Source organism: Xyrauchen texanus, chromosome 20 (assembly GCF_025860055.1).
Source record: "Xyrauchen texanus isolate HMW12.3.18 chromosome 20, RBS_HiC_50CHRs, whole genome shotgun sequence".
NCBI lineage: Eukaryota > Metazoa > Chordata > Actinopteri > Cypriniformes > Catostomidae > Xyrauchen > Xyrauchen texanus.
In genome coordinates, this window is record NC_068295.1 from 30392084 (window position 1) to 30412472 (window position 20389).

Here is a 20389-nt window from a genome sequence, read left to right on the forward strand (position 1 = left end):
ATTTCTCCTCAGTTCCATTGAAGAAAAAAACTCATATGTGTTTTGAATGACATGAGGGTGAGTAAATGACAAAATCCTAAACTTAACTATACCTTTAACTATCTTAGCCAGCTAGAGTGTCTTGATCAACCAGCTTCACCAGAAAGAACATGCAGTATGGCTATGCTTTTCTACCAGCTAGAGAAGCACCAAACCAGCCTAAGCCAGCATGGAATTTGATGCTGACCTAAGCTGGTATTTTCTGCAGGGACCTGACTCTTTATCTCCATTTCCTTCTCTGGCAAAGTCATAGGAGTGCCACTGCAGTCAGTGCAGCCTGATCTCTCCTGGTAAAGAGTGTGTTCCTCTGCATGTGGCAATGAGGAATGCTCTTTGAAGTGCATTGGGAGTGTGCTCTGAAGTGTACTGGGGGTGTGTGTAATGGATTGGACTGGCAGGCTCTTTGCAGATTATTCCACATGGCAAGACTGCTCTTAGCACACAACAGCAGGCTAAATATATATAGCCCTCACTGTCCATCCATGAGTTAAACTGTATCACACTGCCTCACAGCTTCATAACTCACTGCTAATGCTTTCCAGTCTTTTAATTGGCTAGATTCATTGGTCAATTCTTGCTGTGTTGACTAAGGCCTTTACAGTAATAGGCCCTTTCCCACTGCAGGGACTAAACCCCTTTTTATGTACTTTTCTACAGGACTATTACTTTTCACAATTTTCACACCTGAGGAACAATAGTTACTTGTAGCTGCTTTAAGGGACATTTTTAGCTCCTACTTTGGGGTAGTTACATTTGAGGGCATAGAGGGACTGTGGGAGATGCTGCAGAAAGCATTGAGAAACGCAAAGATTTGTAAACAAACTTGTAGCAGCAAGCCTACTACTCATAGGATTTCACATATTTTACAATTCCCCTTACAGAACTATCATAAAACCAATAAAGTATCCAAAGAGAATAATAAGTATCGCATCTGTACTGTTTGTACTGTGCGACTACAGAAAATAAAGTGATTTCTGGATTATTACATTACATTTTTTGTGGGGATGACGAAAAACAATAATACGAGAGTGGGTAATTGAACTCTATTATAAAATAAAACATCATGAAATCTAGTTTAGATGTGGGAAGTATTGCGTGCCTGTTACTGCATAGTTAACTTATATCAAGACACCTAAGTTTTCAGATACAGCCATAGTTAATGTAAAACAGCCTTAACAAAAGTGTAGTTCCGATCCTGGCCTCCTCCATCGGTTTTGTTGATTTCGTTGCTGTTACAGTTGAATCGCACGTGTAAACGATGTCAGAAGAAAAATGGCCAATACTAGATGATGTCACTCCGGGGGTTACTTTTGTGAGTGTGAATGAAAGAGGGAAAAAGTTCCTCTTAATAGTTCTCATCTAGAAAGTTACTAAGGGAAAATACTGGACTGTAGGTGAGAAAGGGGCTAATGGCATACAGTAGTAGCACCATATTGATAAGATATGTCCGTGGTCGTGTGGGGATAACTATAGCAACCCCAACCCAGCACTAACTAGAATAAACCAGTCTAGATCAGCATGGAAATCCATTTCTTAGACATGATTAGTGAACTGTGTAATTATATTACATCCACTATGAGCCACTTTTGCTGGTTTCGTGAAAATCAACTCATGTTGTTAACATCTGTTTATAGACGCAAGGTTTATTCCTTGTCTTCTTGTTTCTCCCTCTGCAGAGTGTGTGTCCTGGGCCCGTGTTTGCCATGGCTCTAGTTCAGGATTTGCCTGTGCCCACTGATCACCCAAAGCCCAGTGCTGACATCCAGCAGTTCTGCTCAGTTTCTCACTCCCCCACTGTGGGTGCAACAGGTACCATGGGGTCTGTCAGTAGCCTCATCTCTGGACGTTCCTACCAGGAGCGCCACTGCCGAGCCGTCAGTGAATTTGGCGCTAAGTATCGTAAACCCACACCAGCCACCAGCTGTTTCCGACAGCAAGAGGGCACACTCCGCAGAACCAGTTCACAGGAGCAGCTTGTCAACAACCAGCCTCCTCTACCTGCAAAGAACAAGTCCTCTGCCCTTATTTCTGCTGGCAATGGCAACTATGGCTATTTGAGTGATGAGCCAGTGGGGGACTGGAATGATAATCATGTGACCAAGTGTAGCCCATGCACTGATACTGAAGAGCCTCCTGATAACAGATCTATGAATGGTAACTTCGGAGGCCCTCCACCCAAGCTCATCCCTGTGTCTGGCAGGCTAGAGAAGGTGAGTCCGGGTATGCTTGGGAATCGTTATTTTTTCATGCCTTGGATTTGAATAACTCTCTTTCATGGCATAGTTCTCATACATGGTGAATGGTGGCTTTGTACCTTTGCACACAGTCAGTGAACGTCTAATTGGCTATTAATTTCTATTAATTGAGGAGAGCCTTTAATCACTGCACTCACAAATACTGCAATACATCAATATGCCATCACTCACTGTTCACATTTAATCAATGACACTCTATTTTTCATTCAATGATCTCAGTTACACTCTAACATTCAATGAGGCCTAATAAAATCATTAGAAAAACTGCTTACTGAATGTGTGAAAAGCTAGCAAGCACCTTATCCTATGTAATGAGACTAAGATTTTGTACTCTACGAGGTTGAGCTGAATAAATGATGCTAGTGGTAGCTTTATGTTGTTGTGGTTTAGCTGTTTATCATGTGGATAGTCAGCATTTTATTAGTATAAGAAATTAAAATGTGGTTCAAATTAGTTGACAGATTAACTCCATGCTTTTGATTACAGAATATGGAGAAGATACTAATCCGTCCCACTGCCTTCAAGCCTGTCATGCCAAAGAATCGCAATTCTGTGCAGTACCTGTCTCCACGCCCAGGGGGCAGTCTGTCTGAAAGCCAGGGAAGTCTCAACCTCTTACTCCCTGGTGGGGGAGCAGGGTTGGGTTGTGCAGAGAAGCGAAACTCTTACAGTGGGAGTCGCAATGCACGGAGTAACCAATCCGGCACCATGTCCGACTCAGGCCGCAACTCCCTCTCCAGCCTGCCCACCTACAGCAGCACTGGGTACAGCTTGGCGCAGAGCGAAGTACCCTCCGGCCATATGGAAACCTCACGTTCTAGTGGTGGCCATGGACACTCCAATTCTGACAGTGGTCGATCATCGTCAAGTAAGAGCACAGGGTCTTTAAGTGGGCGAGGTCAGCCCCTGTCAGAGAATGGATCATGTGGGCAGTCCCCTGCTCCAGGGGAAGGATATGAAGGTGTCATTCGTGAACTAGAGGAGAAACTACGGGAGCGAGACCAGGAGCTGCAACAACTCAGGGACAACCTGGATGAGAATGAGGCAGCCATTTGTCAGGTGATAATTACAGAGAAGAGTTTCTCAATAGACAATATATCACAGTGTCTACCATTGATTGGGCATTTTCAGGTACAAAGACAAATCATGAGTCACATGTCTTTAAATCATGTTTATCCTTCATGTCTGTAGGTGTATGAGGAGAAGCAGAGGCGCTGTGAGCAGGAGATGGAAGAACTTCGGCAGAGCTGTGCATCAAAGATGAAGCAGGTGCAGATAAAGGCACAACGTGCACAACAGGTTCTGCAGCTGCAGGTGTTTCAACTGCAGCAGGAGAAAAAGAAACTGCAGGAGGATTTTTCACAGCTGCTGCAGGAAAGGGAGGCACTGGAGAAGAGGTGTGCCTCTTTTGAGAGAGAACAGACTCAATTAGGTCCCCGTCTAGAGGAAACAAAGTGGGAGGTGAGACCTAGTAGACTAGATTTCTTGCCATTGGACTAAAATAGGGGTTTTCAAACCATTTTTGTAGTCTCCCCTGCACTGCACATTTTGGATGACTCACTTATCCCTACCCATTCAAAATGTGCAGTGCTGGGGAGACTCCAGGGATGTTATAAAAAGCTTTGGACCAAAAGCAGGTGAACATGTAGCGCTCTTGAGGCTGTGAGCATAACTTATAACTTAGCATGTAATTATTTATTAACTCACATCTTTGTGTCTTTTATAGGTATGTCAAAAGTCAGGTGAAATCTCTCTGTTGAAGCAGCAGCTGAAGGACACACAGGCAGATCTTGGTCAGAAAGCCAGTGAGATTATTGCTTTGAAGGCCCAGCTGAGAGAGGGTCGCTCTGAACTGCAAGCCAGCCAGGCTTATTCGCAAGAAGCTCATGTCACAGCCCGTACCCGCACACTAGAACTGGAGGTTTGTGAAAATGAACTGCAGCGTCGTAAGAGTGAAGCTGAACTCCTGCGAGAAAAGTTGGGCCGTTTGGAGGAAGAGTCCCTCCGTCTGAAAGAGGCCCTGGCAGTGCCCACATCCCAAGCTCCACCTTCTAAAGGCCAATGCATGAGCTTGCCCCTGCCTCAAAGCCGTGTGGGGATTGCTCACGGGATCAGCCCTGCTTTCTGGGACAGCAGCAGCAAAGAACATCTTGCGTATGAAAGCGATGAAGCAAAGGTGCAACGACAGAGCATGCTTCATGGTCTCCGTCAGCAGGTGGAACGAATGCGAGCAGAGTTGATGTATGAGAGGAGGCGGAGCGAGGACCAGCTAGAGGCTTTTGAGGATGAGCGCAGGGTGTGGCAGGAGGAGAAAGACAAGGTAATCCGTTACCAGAAGCAGCTGCAACAGAACTACATCCAGATGTACCGTCGAAACCGTGACCTTGAGCGTGTGATGAGGGAGCTTAGTCTGGAGCTAGAGAACAGGGACATGGAGGAGTTTGACATGCGAAGCAACGAGATCCACTTTGAGGAGATCACTGCCACAGAAATCTAGGCCACATCTCACTCTCTGCAATCAAACCCTTTGATTTGTCCTAAAAATTCCTCCACTGTGTTTGTATGAGGAGAACATGTCATCATAGCAATATAATGTGGCATGCTTCTTTACACTATTTCAGAAATGCACTACATGACCAACAGTATGTGGACACCCCTTTCTAATAATGGGTTCGGCCCCAAAATTCCAGACAAACATTACTACTATGGCGTACAATGATATTCTAGAGAATTGTGTGCCTCCGACTTTGTGGTAACAGTTTGGAGAGAGTCCTTTTTTGTTCCTGCATGACAATGCCTCTGTGCACAAATCAGGGGTCCATAAAAGATGTGTCTCCTGGGTCTGGTGTAGAAGAACTGGACTGGTCTGCACAAAGCCAAGACCTAATCCCCCACTGAATACCTGATGAATTAGATGTTGATATCCTCCAAAATCAGTGTGTGACCTCACTGATGCACGTTTCTGAATTGGAGCAAATCCCCGCAGCCGTATTCCAACATCTGCAAGTCATATTCCAAACATAAGCCTTCCCAGAAGAGTGGGAGCTGTTAAGGATTACCGTCTCCCTATTAATGCCAATGATCTTGAAATTAAAAGCCCAACAAGCACATATAGGTGTGGTGTTTAAGTGTCAACATACTTTTGGCCACATAGTGTACTTCACTCAAGGCAAGTTATTTTTGTGGTGTCAGCAAATAAAATACGGGAGCGATATTTAGACATCTTTATGATCCGTTCTTTGCACTGCCTTGGAAACCTGTGAGTGATTTCAACTGAATGTACAATGACTCTGAACAGCGGACATCATACATTGATGTCACCAGTGACAAACCCCTATATATGATCTGCAGAAAAAACCCTTTTTACAACTTTTCATTACTTCATTTTAATAACGAGTGCACGATCAGAAACCCATATGACTGTCCCAGCAAAGAAACATACAGAAATGTTAATAAGATTAGAAAACTGATGAGAGATACAGCATGTCAACTTAGAGTTTCATGGATTCATGCAGAATCTGCTTGCTCTCATATCACAAAGGACAGAGCACACTGCTTGGCTCCCCTATTATACTAGCACTAAAACTAATGGGAAAATACTTGCATCAGATGTTTGGTCACTGAAGCGGCAGTTTTGTTGCGTTGATTCTTGATGTTCTAGTTTTTATGCTGGTATTTAGAGTGTTCAATAAACTTGTGCCATTTCCTTTCAGTCATTTACAGCACTATGCAGCAAGAACTCTCTATATTTTCTCACAGCCTCACTGCTAACACTACATTTGATAATTATCACTCATGTAGAGGTGTTATTTTTATAATTAGATTATATTAGCAAATATAACTAGAAATATAGCGTCAAAATATATTTTTTCTTTCCTAGTGATCTTTTAAGTACTGTCATGCACACTTTACAGATTGAATTGCATGTGTGCATGATAACATAGTATTTCTGTTGCCAGACAGACAGTCAAGGTATGGCATTACACAGGTTACTTTGGGCTGTGTTTCAATCAGTGGTTTATCCACCCATAGTGGGTGAGGCAATTCTGCTCAGTAATGACATAAGTAATGAATGCATAGATACTATATCATTTTAGATTTGCATACATTTTGAAGAATACTAAAAAATTTAATAAAAAGGGATATATACATTATAGCCACTTTTCCACAATAGGGCTGAACGTTTCCAGTAGCGAAACCGTGCTGATCCGGGCCAGTTGGTACGGTTACGGTTTCTTTTTCCATTGTGGTGCTTCAATGTTTGTAACAAACACATCAGATAGAGATGGCATGAGAGGTACAAATTAGTTACCTTGCCATTGGCAAATTGACCATCATGAGTCACCATTTACTAAAACCATTCCACCACCACTGTTTGCTATACGGCCCGAGAACGGTTTATAATCATGCAGTGCGAAACTGTGCTCAAGTGGAAATGCTACTGGATACGTTCTTCATTGGGCTCAGAACCTTTTTGCCCAATGGTGGAAAAGTATCTTATGTAAACTCTTTTGTTTTTATGAAACAGATTCTTTAAAAGAAAAAAAAAAGAGGAAGAATTAACTATGTATATTTTTATATATAGCATCTCAAGCTATTTTGTGGTAAAACAGGTAACTTTGTGGGTTTAACAAATCTGTATTGCATATTTCGCACACTGTCATCCAGAAGGATCATTTGCCATCAGCAGTTCATGGGGAAATCTGACAGTAGTTCCAACAGTAAGTGCTTTCATATTTTCATATTATTGCATCTTCAGCACAGGAAATTAACTTGCCTGTTGACAATACAGAACATCATTACCGATGACGATTTTATAGCCTTTTGAAGAAAGGTGCCCTGAACATTGCCTAACAACAGTGCAACGTTCTGGACAGCTTGGTACAATGAATTGGGCATAATGGTTCACTGTGCCCGATTGGTCTGGGCTGCGCTTCCCAAAAGCATCGTAAGTCTAATTCGATTATAGAAGCCATTGCCACCAATGGTCTCTACAATCAACTTAAGCTTTTTTGGTCATATCTCACATTTATAGCAAAGACTTGTTATGGGCCTACAAAAAGATCACTCTCCCCTGGACAGTACTACATCCCTCCTGTTATCAGTCAATCATACCCTTGATGCAAATATACATGTAAATATTCCTCATATTGTAATATTATTGACATATTCAATATATTTGTTTTTACACACACAAATTATCTATTTTGGAGTTGTAACCACTGTGAATAGACCAAAGCAAATTAACATTTAATCTTGTTTTTCCCTCATGTATGTGCTTGTGTATGCTTTCTTTGTCAATCATGCTGTATATTTCTTGTAAAAAGTGTTTTTAATTAAAGAAAATAAGTCATCTCATGTTGAGCATGGTGTCTTTTAATTTTACCTACAATTTGAACTATCAACAAGCAAACCTGGAGAACCAAATGTGGCCATATCAGTGAGTTGCAAACAAGTTTTTAACACTTATGTCATTCCCTCATTATACAGGTAGTCCCTAAACCCTGATCAGTGATTAATGTCCGTCTCAATCAGGCCAATCAAACAAACCGATTGTAATTCCGTTTGGTGCAGCTAGTTACAAACTTCACATTTAATCAGAGCATCAATTGCAAGGCTTCCTCATAAAAATGCCTTTCCTCACAAAAATCTTTCAACCATTGTTATTGACATTGGATATTTTGAAACTTAGAAATGTATTATGAAGTCCTATGGTTAATAATGATGTGTGAATTATTATTCAAGGTCAGAATTACAGTCTGAAAGATCTGTGGAATGGAAACTGGTAATATGTAACTCATGCATATTTAACTAAAAGGCATATCACACAATGCCTTTTGTAATAATAAAAAAAATGCAGACCAGATGCTTTTTACATGCTTTTTTTAGATGCTTACATAGTCTCTCAGAAAATGTTCAGTATATAACACTGATCCTACAATGATCACAAAGTATAGTTTTCAATTGCACTGTCCTTATGTGTGGGTTTAAGGCACAAATACAAAAATGCTAAGTGTGTACGCATACAGGTTTGTTGCCAAGTTAAATATTCACTTAGAGCACAGGATGTAGTGTAAGATAGGGTTCTGCAGTGAGATCAACCACAATTTGTAATAATCCCCTAGACATTCACTAAACCAAACCATGATTTAATATATATATATTTATATTAAAAGACCTGATCTGGATCTAAATCCATAACATGGTCTTGTTTAATCTCTTTCAGGCATGAATGTGGAGAGGTCCCTTATGTAACTATTTCCAGGATGTGTGGTGTTATGACAGATTATCAGCATGTCATGCCAGTGTGCCTCTTATCTCGCTGGCTGATGTTTAAACCAGAACTAAAAATAGAAACCCACAGTACGTCATGTTTAGACAGTGTTTCTGATCCTATAATGTTGGAAAATGAAAATTAATGACTGTTTCATCAAATTTCACGTAAAGAATGTAAAGGAATGGATTCCACAAATACATCTCAACTGAGGAAGGTATAAAGGTCAGCATCTGTAAATGGCCAGTAGCACTCTGTGGAAGCCCCAATTTGTTTTTACATTTTGCTCAGGTGTTTGTATCTCACCCCACTGCATGATGGCATTATTTTTCTTCTGGGCATGTGCCCTTATTTATACCCAGCAGCATTAGAGCAATAACATTTGAACACGTCTCTCAGTTTCAGTCTGCTTTCAGTCAGACCTTCGGGTTCTTGGGAACTTTGACGATGAACTCCATGGGGTCTTTGGCCTTGTTGCTGAAAGCCCTCCGAATGGCGTCCACTGCGTGCTGATGTGTGACACCTTGAAGGGACTCTCCATCTACTGACACCAGCTCAAATCCAGCCTACATGTACATGCACACAAAAAGAGAGAGAAGTCACTAAACAGTTGCGTAAATTGCAGTCAAATGTGTCTCCACTGTGGAAAACACTACTTACATTCCCCCACTGAGCACTTTATTAGTAACACTATGGTCCTAATAAAGTGCACAGTGTGGTCTTCTGGTGTTGTAGCCCATCTGCCTCAAGTTTTGACATGTTGCACATTCTGAGATGCTATTCTGCTCACTACAATTGTACAGAGTGGTTATCTGAGTTACCACAGCCTTTCTGTCAGTCTGTCCATTCTCCGTTGATCTCTCTCATCAACAAGGCATATCCATCCGCTGAACTGCCGCACACTGGATATTTTTTGTATTCCCCACCATTCTGAGTAAACTCAAGAGACTGTTTTGCTTGAAAATCCCAGGAGATCAACAGTTACAGAAATACTCAAACCAGACCGTCTGGCACCAACAATCTTGCCACGGTCCAAATCACTGAGATCATGTTTTTTCCCCATTCCGAAGGCTAATGTGAACATTAATTGAAACTCTTCACCCATATCTGCATGATTTTATGTATTGCACTGCTGCAACACAATTGGCTGATTAGATAATCACATGAATAAGTAGATGTACTGGTACAGGTGCTTGGTGAATGTATTACATCATCTGGTTTCACGTGAGTGTCACGCGAGCCACATAAGTGATTAGAGAACAGAGGAGAGATGCAAGCAAGTGCGGATCTGAGAAAAGAGACAAGATATTCCAAATGTATTCCAATAGAATAGTTCATGGAATAATGTTCATTGTTCGGGTGACAAGATTGCAAGACAATAGTGTCTGTTGTGTTCTTCACATTGCAATGACAGAATAAATAGAAAGAAGGGAAGAACAACACGATTTAACAATGGATGACTGTAGTGCAACCTCATAACATAATTAATTAAGTACTTACGTTAGTGATGCACCGATCAGAAAATTTGAGGCAGATACCGATCTCTGATTTTTTAACACTAAGACTGATTTTTTCTTAAAGTGCCCTTTGCCACACTTTTGCAAGTTATATGCTGCAGTTATATGTTTATGCCCCACACAGTAAAATTACGGTAACAGGTTCCATTTATTAACATTATTTAATAGGGAGGTTTTGAACGACTAATTTCACTAACGTTTAAACTGAAATTTTGAAGTCGACTAGTCTAAAAAGAAACCAACCAGCCTCAATCCGGGTGACGGAGGATGAATCTCAGTTGCTTCTGCTTCTGAGACCATCAATCCGGCATCTTATCACGTGGCTTGTTGATTGTGTTACCGTGGAGACCTAGCACGTGCGGAGGCTTCACGCTATTCTCCTCGGCATCCACGCACAACTCACCACGCACCCCACCGAGAGCGAGAACCACACATTATAGCGACCACGGGGAGGTTAACCCAACGTGACTCTACCCACCCTAGCAACCGGGCCTATTCGTTGCTTAGGAAGCCTGAGTCACTCAGCACGCCCTGGATTTGAACTACCACCAGGTGTAGTAGTCAGCGTCCTTACTTGTTGAGCACACAGGCCCTCAAAAGTTGTATTAGTTAACATTAATGCACTATGAAAAAACAATGAACAATTGTAATTTTATTAACTAACATTATGAATAATAAATGTTGTAAAAATATACTGTTCAGTGTTTGTTACCAGAATTACATAAAAATTACATGAATTGCTAACATTTATTTGTTTTGAAACTGTTATTAACAGAACTGTTGTCAGTATCAAAAGGTCATAGTGATATACTGGCAACCAAAAAACATGAGAGCATCGCACACAGCAGAGATACGTTCAAAAATAAGAAAATATATCCATTACAAGCTCTAAAACTACTCCAGTGAGAAATCATTCAAATCTATGATTTATTTACTCTCTTTGGCATCTTGTTGAAACACAAATCATTAATTATTAAGCAAATGCGAAGACACGGTGCCGTTATGGTTAAAATTGAATTGCTGTGATTAGTGGTAATGTGACCAATATTAATCTGATTTAAATTGGGTTCCTTACTGAATAGTGCTGAGATGAGTGACTGATGATGAGATATTGAGGCACCTGGAGAGCGTGCATGTTTAATTGACACCGCAAGTGAGCACATTGAAAGTAGTGAAGCTAAAAGTGTTCATGATCGCTCAAACAATCTCTGTCGCGCAACACAATGTCTGATTGTCAAGACTCGTTACATCACATGTACTCAGATTTGTAAATGCATGTTTATTTGTTGTTTAATCAGTTTTTATACCCGTTAGCAGCCCATTTATCCTCTTTCTGCTCACTGTGCAACAAGTCAGAATAACTACCATAATGACTCTAGAAAATGGGCAACTTAATATTTATACACGTGTAATTCTTACATATTTTTACAAATAAAAACGGCATATTCATGTGAATTAAATCATGTCTGAAAGTTTACATTTGTGAATACTTAGAATTGACAACAATTCACCCTTCAAAGGCCACTATGCCATAAATCAAGGGCTGAGAAAGCACTCATTCATTAGAGTAGCAGTGTGTATGTGTGATTCCCTGCTTACTGCAAAAAAGATCGGCCCTGATTCTAGACATGATCGTAGATCACGGATTTAAGATGAATATCGGGGGGCCAATCGATCAGCGAACCTCTAACTTACGTAGTTGTTTCTGGATAACGAATATGCATTTGCATTTACACCTTTAAATTAGGTCAGAAGTGGTTTCAGTGATTAAATAGCAATCCGATCACCGAAAACGTCTAGGTTACGGATGTAACCTCTGTTCCCTGATGGAGGGAATGAGACATTGTGTCGAAGAAGCGACACTAGGGGTCTCTCTTGAGCGCCGAATATGCCTCTGATCTATGAAAAAAGGCCAATGGGAATTAGGCAGACAGTATTTGCATACCGCACCCCGGACATACGGGTATAAAAGTGGAGAAATACGTCGAGTTCATTCAGGAATTTTCTGAGGAGCCGGAAATGGTCCGGCCACTACAGTGGCTCGGCTCAGCGACATGGCCAGGAGGACACAACGTCTCATTTCCTCCATCAGGGAATGGAGGTTACATTTATCGCATCTTTGAGTAGAAGAGTAGCGATTTCTGTGCGCAGGGATTTGGCATGTTCGCCGTGTACTGCGGAGAAGCGGACGGAGAAATTGAATTGCGTAACCGAGTCAAATGGTCTGGGCCAGCCAGCGTGACGGGTTGGGAAGTGAAAGCTATGCATCAAAGCTCCGTGCTAGGGGCACCAAAGGGACAATTATTTTTGACGTACCCGGCGGGGCTTCGCAGCGGAGCAGGTAGCATGGCGTCGGAGGTGCGGACACATCCCGAGGCTCTGGTGCTGAGAAAAGACTCGAAGCACTTACCTTGCTCCGTACACCCAGCAGGGGCATCCTCTAGACTCATCAGAACTGGCCAGCCGGGGAACAGTCGTGGGGCTGAGGGCCCGCATCCAGCATGCCGGGACTGTTGAGCTGTGGCAGCAGAGTGCCGTGAGAACGGCATTTGCGGGCCAGGTGACCCAGAGACAAAGGATATAGCTCTTTTATTGAGAATGTGGAGAATGAGGTTAATGCTTAACCGCTCTGGAGTTAACATCTTGGTCCCTAGGTTGATCGTCTCAGGTGCACCTGGGTGCCTTGCGGGTACTCGAGGGGGTCAGTGAAACGGGGGGCATCGACTTCCTGCGGGGTGCTCGGCAGGTGGGCTGAGAGCTGGGCCCGGGTTGAGGCAGAGCAGGGCGTTTGGCCCATGGCGGCAGGCTTGCGGCAGGGCAGGATATGCGAAATGGCCTCTATCTGTTTCTTCACCGCGGAGAACTGCTGAGTAAAGTCCTCGACTGTGTCGCCGAAGAGGCCGAACTGGGAGACAGGGGTGTTGAGGAAGCGCACTTTGTCGGTCTCGCGCATCTCGACCAAGTTTAGACACAAATGACGTTCCTGGACCACGAGTGTGGCCATCGCCTGCCCGAGTGACTGCGCTGTGACCTTCGTGGCTTTGAGGGTGAGGTCGGTCGCTGAGCACATTTCCTGCAGCACGTCGGGATCAGGGCTACCCCCGTGCAGATCTTTGAGTGCGTTGGCCTGGTGGACTTGCAGGAGGGCCATGGCATGCAGGGCAGAAGCGGCGTGTCCGGCAGCACTGTAGGCTTTGGCCGTCAGTGACGATATTGTCCTACAGGCCTTGGAGGGGAGTACAGGGCGACCCCGCCAGGTGGCAGGATTTTCTGGACACAGGTGGAGCGCAACAGCCCTATCCACCTGAGGAATCACTGTGTACCCGTGGGCCGCTCAGCCTTCAAGGGTAGCGAGAGCGGATGAGAGAATGGCTTTGTGACGTGTGGAAGGGGTGCCCTCCATGCAGACGCCAGCTCATAATGCACTTCCGGGAAAAACGGAACCTGGGGGGCGCGGCTGTGAGCGGCGCGGTGTCCAAAGGAACCAGTCATCCAACCGCGATGGCAGTGAGGGGGAGGGGGTTCCGGGCGTGGCCCGGGAAAGCATATCAGACATCTGTGTGTCAGCCTCAGCCTGGGCATGCAGGCCCGAAGGCGGCAGCCCAAGGGAGTCATCCGCGTCAGATGCCGCGCTCTCCGATGCAGAGGCTAGCTCATCCACCTCGAGCTCTAGAGGATAGGCAGGCTGGCTGTAAGGCGAGCCGCTGTTGCCTCGAGCACAGACAGGAGTCAACGAGCGTGCCGGGGGGCGTGTGGTCCGAGGGGGCGTACCAATCCCGTGGGAAGAAGGAGCAATGCGGGGGCGGCTGGAGTGAAGTGCTTTCTATTGAAAGCGAGCCGCGACCGCAACGTTGCCATGGTCATGTTCTCGCAGTGAAAACGCTGCCTCGGTGTGATCGCAACCCAGACACACGATACAACCCCTGTGGCCGTCTGAAGCGGAGAGCACTCTACCGCATCCAGGAACTACGCTGGGGTGGAAGGGCATCTTTACAAAGACGCGCCCTGAAAAGGACATTCAACACCAGCTGCGTATTGCTCTTAGAGAAAATAACTCTTTCAGAGAAAGCACTCTTTTATAAAACTCTTTTAGTTTTTGCGCTGCTGAAGCATCCAGGGGCAAACTGCACTGCCATGCAGAGAATGGAGAAAGCCGCTGAAGTGCGCCATAGATCCAACAGCAGGCAAAGCATCAGAGGAAACAGGAACAGGTGTGTGACTCGCAGCTGACTGCAACACGACCATCGGCTCCGAAGAAAATTTCTGAATGAACTCGACGTATTTCTCCGCTTTTATACCCGTATGTCCGGGGCGGGGTATGCAAATACTGTCTGCCTAATTCCCATTGGCCTTTTTTCATAGATCAGAGGCATATTCGGCACTCAAGAGAGACCCCTAGTGTCGCTTTTTTTTCGACAACGTCGAAGTGAGCGACAGACGGGGAACGCATGTTAATGTCATATAACAATCGCAAACATAACAGCTTACTAGAACAACACAGACAGTGTGTGCAAATAAACAACACGATCAGTGGGCGCAATTCATTTGCAGTTAAATTCCCCCATACACTTTTCTAGAATAGTTCAGGTGGAGCACTTTTAATGCAGATGTCTCTTTTCCTGACACATCCCTGTATATTTCTGGCAAAGCACATACAGGCATGCAACATCTGAATGGAAGGAAAAAGCGGATGCTGCAGGCAAAGGATGCCACTCATTTCCTCTGTTCTCTCTCTTTAATACCTGTGAATTACCTCATCCAGCCTGTTTCAGACAGCCTGTTTCAGACAGTATGTGTGTGTGTGCGTGTGTGCTGCTCTGCCAGTGGATGACATCACCTTATTACTTCAGAAATGGATGTTTTTCTCCCTGATACTCCCTGGTTGTAACCCAAAGGCAGACCAAAAGAGCAGATGTGTCTATCAGGTAAAAAAAAAAAAAAGATATAGACAACATCTCTTATCTAAATGTATTCTCCTATTCAGTTACTTATTGAGGGAAATTGTTGAATCAGAGTGAGCAGGGCCCATTTACACCAGCATCATGAAGGTGTGGATAACCCAAAGGTTATAAATACATACACAGATGCAAGACACTGTCTTTGTATATTTTTGGTTTCTGCCCAGGAAAAATATACAAAGTGCAGCTGAGCTAACAAAGTAGCAGTATTAGTTCAAAGTAGGCAAATTTCCTCGGTCACAATGTCTGACACGGATGCACCTCTCTAGTAATTTCACAACACCCATCCTAAGCGGTGTTCGTGTTTCTTCAGCTCCATCGGTCAATCAGAACAAACAGTGTTGTCCCCTTATAGAGACATTGGAGCTGGACAACCCATAGGAAACAACAAAACATTACAATGTATCTCTTGAAATAAACCTAGATCTTAAAGGGATAGTTATCAAAATATTGCTGTGTCGGGCTGGTTGGGACACTCAAACAAACAAACACATTTTTGTCAACACTTTTTGGGGAAATTAACCTGACTTTTTGACAGGTGTCTTTGCATATACATACATATTTATATAATATGTATTAAGCTCGTCAACTGAATTTTTTTGTATTTTTGTCAAAGTTATTATGTTTCTTTAAAAACTTACAATATATTGGACAAGTCATGTGGACTACTAAATTTGTCCTTTAACCCCAATCAGCCAGCATATCACCTTCTTATCCAGCCAGCATATCACCTGGTTAGAGTTTGGGAACCCAATAAGAACTCAACAATGTCAAGAGTTTGGACATTTTTGGATGTGTTAAATCTGAGAGTAGATTACAAGAGGTTCTTATTAGGCATTATAAACAGCAGTTAAAAGCATTCAACAAAATGCAACATAGTCACCCTTTATGGCCATTTAGGGCCTGAGATTTGTTTAGACTGACATCCCTGTTTCTAGGACTTACATGAATGGGGCCACAGGGACATCTGCCTCTTTGACCAAAAACAAATTACCTAAGCATTCTATGGCTCTAGAGGACAAGTCATTTATCAGGTGATTACACACATACATGCACACTTCATAACACTAAAGTGTGCTAAGGCAGAGAGAAAAAGAAAAATAAGACATATCAAAGTGTTTAGCACTCTACTAGAGCTACATTGAAACACATTTAAGTGTTCACTCAATGGTGGTCATATTAGCAGTGCTTGCAAAGTGGCATTTACACATGAATGATACCTCAAATTGTGTGGCTTAAGGAGAGGTGCTTTTGCTTCTCTAAGCCATCATACTTACATAATGTTGGCAGGTGATAGAATAGGCAACAGTAACAAAATAAAAACATAGACAAATAGTGAAGGAGAGACCCAAACCACAATGAGGGACAAGAATATAATTTAGCCCTTCTCCACTGATATGGTTTGGGGGCCAGTTTCTGGGCCGGTGCAAATTCTCAAGCTGTTCCATCGCAGAAAAAGTCGTTTTGAGGGGGAAAACTGGTTCTACACTGGCCCCAAAAGCTTGCTGGTCTCTATGCAGGAGCCGATTGCATGAGGGGGTGATTGTTTTTCATCAGCAGGAAAAGATTTTCAAACAACAACAGTGGCTACCGCCTGCAGCAAAGAGAACCTTTTCACACAATAACAACAGTAAAAAACAAGGACACGACCATCCAGCGAACTAACCTGGGCAATGAATTCAGTCAGTCATGCTCATAGATATTTTCTCTGGCAATCTTGTTGAGCAATGTATTAAGGACTGCATTGGATTTCCTGATAGCACGCGTACATCACCAGACATCTATGTGAGTTTACATCAGAAAGACGTATTTTTTAGGTTGTTTGCTCATCTACAATACAGCTACAAGACGTTTCTTTTCTATTTTTTTTTTTATATATAATCTTTTTAAGATGTTTAGCAGATGTTAATTAGATTGTGATGCTTTCCAGATGAAAAGATCTAAAACAGAGATCTCAGAGATGTACGTTTGCTATCTGGGTTGTTTAAATATGTCCTCAATAACAGGATAAAGATGTCATGTTTGTTTATGGGGAAGAAAAGTCATGTAAAACTATCACCTAAACACATAACCGTTACTTCACCGTTCAGCTTTCAAGTTAGTGGAAAAGTGCTGCTTGTTTACGATAGGCTCCAGATTGCCTTGGCCGTGAATCAATTGCCTAATGATTCCAGCAAGTACGCAACCACCTAGCAACTACCCAGAATGCCTTAGCAACCACTTAGATATGCCCTAGCAATTACCAAGAACACCCTACAACCACATGCGCTAAAAAGAGACTGATCTCACCGTCAAGTAATTTTTATTTGTATAGCGCTTTTCACAACATGCATCGTTTCAAAGCAGCTTTACAGAAAATCATGCTTTAACAGGAAATGAAACTGTAATATCTATAAAGTCTTAGAGTCAATATTGTGTAGTTTTATTAAATATGATTGTAAATTGTGTATAAAAATAATGAATTAATTATTGAATTTAGAACCCCAGTGAGCAAGCCGAAGATGACTGTCAAGGAACACAAAACTACATAAGATGTTGGTTAATGGAGAAAAATAAACTTGGGAGAAACCAGACTCACTGTGGGGGCCAGTTTCCCTCTGGCTAACATCATGAATATAATGTAAATATTAGTGATTTGCGTGCAGTGCAAGTCATGGTTTAAAATTAGTAAACTAAGTGTTAAGGGCCAGTTTTAAAAAAAAGCACTGATTTAGCGCTTTGGGAACGTCTTTAGGAGTGACTAGCTGTGAATATGTGTGCAACACGTCAATAAAATTGACTAGAATTTATAGCCTCTGCTGGTGACATCATTGGATGCACCTGTAGCAGGGCTATAAATAGATGCGTCACAGGTGCATCGTCAGATCTTTTGTCTTCAGATCATTCTGTGTGTGTTGTGCTTCTTGACTGTCAGAAATTTCTACTTTCCTCTGTTAGGAGTTAGAATTGTTAGGTAGTGCACAGAAACTTTTCTCTTTCTCTTTTCTTTAAAAAAAAAGAAGAAGAAAAAGAATAACTGATAAACAAATCAAGCGGTGAAACGGACACACACCAGTTTTGTTTTGTGTGTTTGGGGGAAGAGCATGCTGCTCTTGCGTTGGGGTGGGGCGGGCGCCCACTCTTTCATCGTGGGTGCATCCCTACCGGTCGCTCTATCCCCAGATCCAGCTGATCCTTCTCCTAAGCCTGAAGCGCACCTCTTCGGTTCATGAGGGGGACGCTGAACCTCTGAACATTCCACACACAATAATAAAGTGGCTGAGGAATTACTCAAGGTGGTTACTCAGGATGTGGCAGCCTACAGTTAGACTGGCCACGCAAACAAGAGACCCCCAAACACTCCAAACTAGAAGACAGATTTCTGTCTGGTGGCCAAAAAAAAAAAAGGAAGGGAACGCTATATCAGTCCCTTCCTTTCTTTGATGACCTCCACGACGAGCTCTCTTATTCCAGTGTGGAATACCCGACATCCCCTCAACAGGAAGTGTCAAAATTGATACCCATCTCAGAGAACCTGGCAGTGGGGAAGCTACTGCCAGGTGTTTCTATGTGGGTTCTAAAAACAGTAGAAAAAGGCTACAGAATTCAATTCGATCACCTTCCTCCGTATTTCAACGGCGTGGTCTCCACTACCGTGAAACCGGAACAAGCATGTCTACTGTGGAAAGAACTGCAAAATCTCTTGGTCAAAGGGGCCATAGAATATGTTCCCCTTCCAGAGAAAGAGTCAGGTTACTACAGCAGATACTTCCTGGTTATAGACCTTCGAGGCTTGAATCAGGGCATTCAAGTTCAAGATGCTAACTGTCAAGACGGTTGTGTCTCAAATCCAACATCACGATTGGTTGGTCATGATCGATCACATGGATGCATATTTTCATAATTTCAGAAATTCTGCCACAACACAGGAAGTTCCTGAGGTTCGTTTTCAGGGGCGAAGCTTTCCAATACCTGATTCTTCCATTCGGCCTAGCCCTATCACCCCACACATTCACGAAATGCATGGATGCAGCACTGGCTCCTTTGCGACTCCGTGGCATCCAAATTCTGAACTAGAAAAAAAAGTTCGTCGAGACAAACTTTAAGTTGGCTTGTGAAAGTTTGGACCAGAAAGTTTGAAGAAGTTTAAAGTAGTTTGAAGTTTAAATTAGTTTAAAGTAGTTTATAGTTTAAAGTAGTTTATAGTTTAAAGTAGTTTAAAGTTTAAATTAGTGTGTAGTTTAAACTAGTTTAAAGTTTAAAGTAGTTTGTAGTTTAAAGTAGTTTAAAGTTTAACTTAGTTGCTAGATAGATAGATAGATAGAGAGATAGACACTCAGATAGATACATAGATAGATAGACACGTTTTAGCATGTTTTAGCACTTTGCTAGGCGAAGCTAGCATGTGTTAGCATGATGCTAGCACGTTTTTAGCATGTTTTAGCACTTCGCTATGCTATGCTAGCATGTGTTAGCATGATGTTAACACGTTTTTAGAATTTTTTAGCACTTCGCTAGGCAATGCTAGCATGTGTTAGCATGATGCTAGCACGTTTTTAACATGTTTTAGCACTTCACTAGGCGATGCTAGCATGTGTTAGCATGATGCTAGCACGTTTTAGCACTTCGCTAGGCGATGCTAGCATGTGTTAGCATGATGCTAGCACGTTTTTAGCATTTTTTTGCACTTCGCTAGGTGATGCTAGCATGTTTTTAGCATGTTTTAGCACTTCGCTAGGTGATGCTAACATGTGTTAACATGATGCTAGCACGTTTTAGCACTTCGCTTGGCGATTTTAGCATGATGCTAGCACATTTTTAGCTTGTTTTAGCACTTAAACTTCAAACATACAGTGTGACCAGTGTAGTCTGATTACAACATTAATGACTCTAATGAGCCGGTTCTTTTGAATCTACAGTGTGAAACATAGAGTGTGACCAGTGTAGTCTGATTCCCCAATTAATGACTCTAATAAGCCAGTTCTTTTGAATCTACAGTGTGAAACATACAGTGTGACCAGTGTAGTCTGATTCCCAAATTAATGACTCTAATGAGCCAGTTCTTTTGAATCTACAGTGTGAAACATACAGTGTGACCAGTGTAGTCTGATTACAACATTAATGACTCTAATGAGCCGGTTCTTTTGAATCTACAGTGTGAAACATACAGTGTGACCAGTGTAGTCTGATTCCCAAACAAATTACTCTAATGAGCCAGTTCTTTTGAATCTACAGTGTGAAACATACAGTGTGAGCAGTGTAGTCTGATTACAACATTAATGACTCTAATGAGCCAGTTCTTTTGAATCTACAGTGTGAAACATACAGTGTGAGCAGTGTAGTCTGATTACAACATTAATGACTCTA

General features: G+C 42.6%; 2 protein-coding genes across 2 annotated transcripts in view; one reads left to right on the plus strand and one right to left on the minus strand.

Annotated features, from left to right (window-relative positions):
- LOC127661023 (leucine zipper putative tumor suppressor 2 homolog) overlaps positions 1-7646 on the plus strand; it is a 32514-nt gene extending 24868 nt beyond the window's left edge. Inside the window, exons 2-5 of the mRNA XM_052151565.1 lie at positions 1716-2249; positions 2781-3353; positions 3486-3755; positions 4021-7646. Of these exons, the coding sequence (XP_052007525.1) occupies positions 1743-2249; positions 2781-3353; positions 3486-3755; positions 4021-4791 (2121 nt within the window). The 5' untranslated portion in view covers positions 1716-1742 and the 3' untranslated portion in view covers positions 4792-7646. The remainder of the gene's footprint in view (positions 1-1715; positions 2250-2780; positions 3354-3485; positions 3756-4020) is intronic.
- Positions 7647-8984: 1338 nt separating this feature from the next.
- Positions 8985-20389, minus strand: part of pdzd7a (PDZ domain containing 7a) — a 47819-nt gene continuing 36414 nt past the window's right edge. Inside the window, 1 exon segment of the mRNA XM_052151638.1 lies at positions 8985-9134. Coding sequence (XP_052007598.1) covers positions 8985-9134 — 150 coding nt within the window.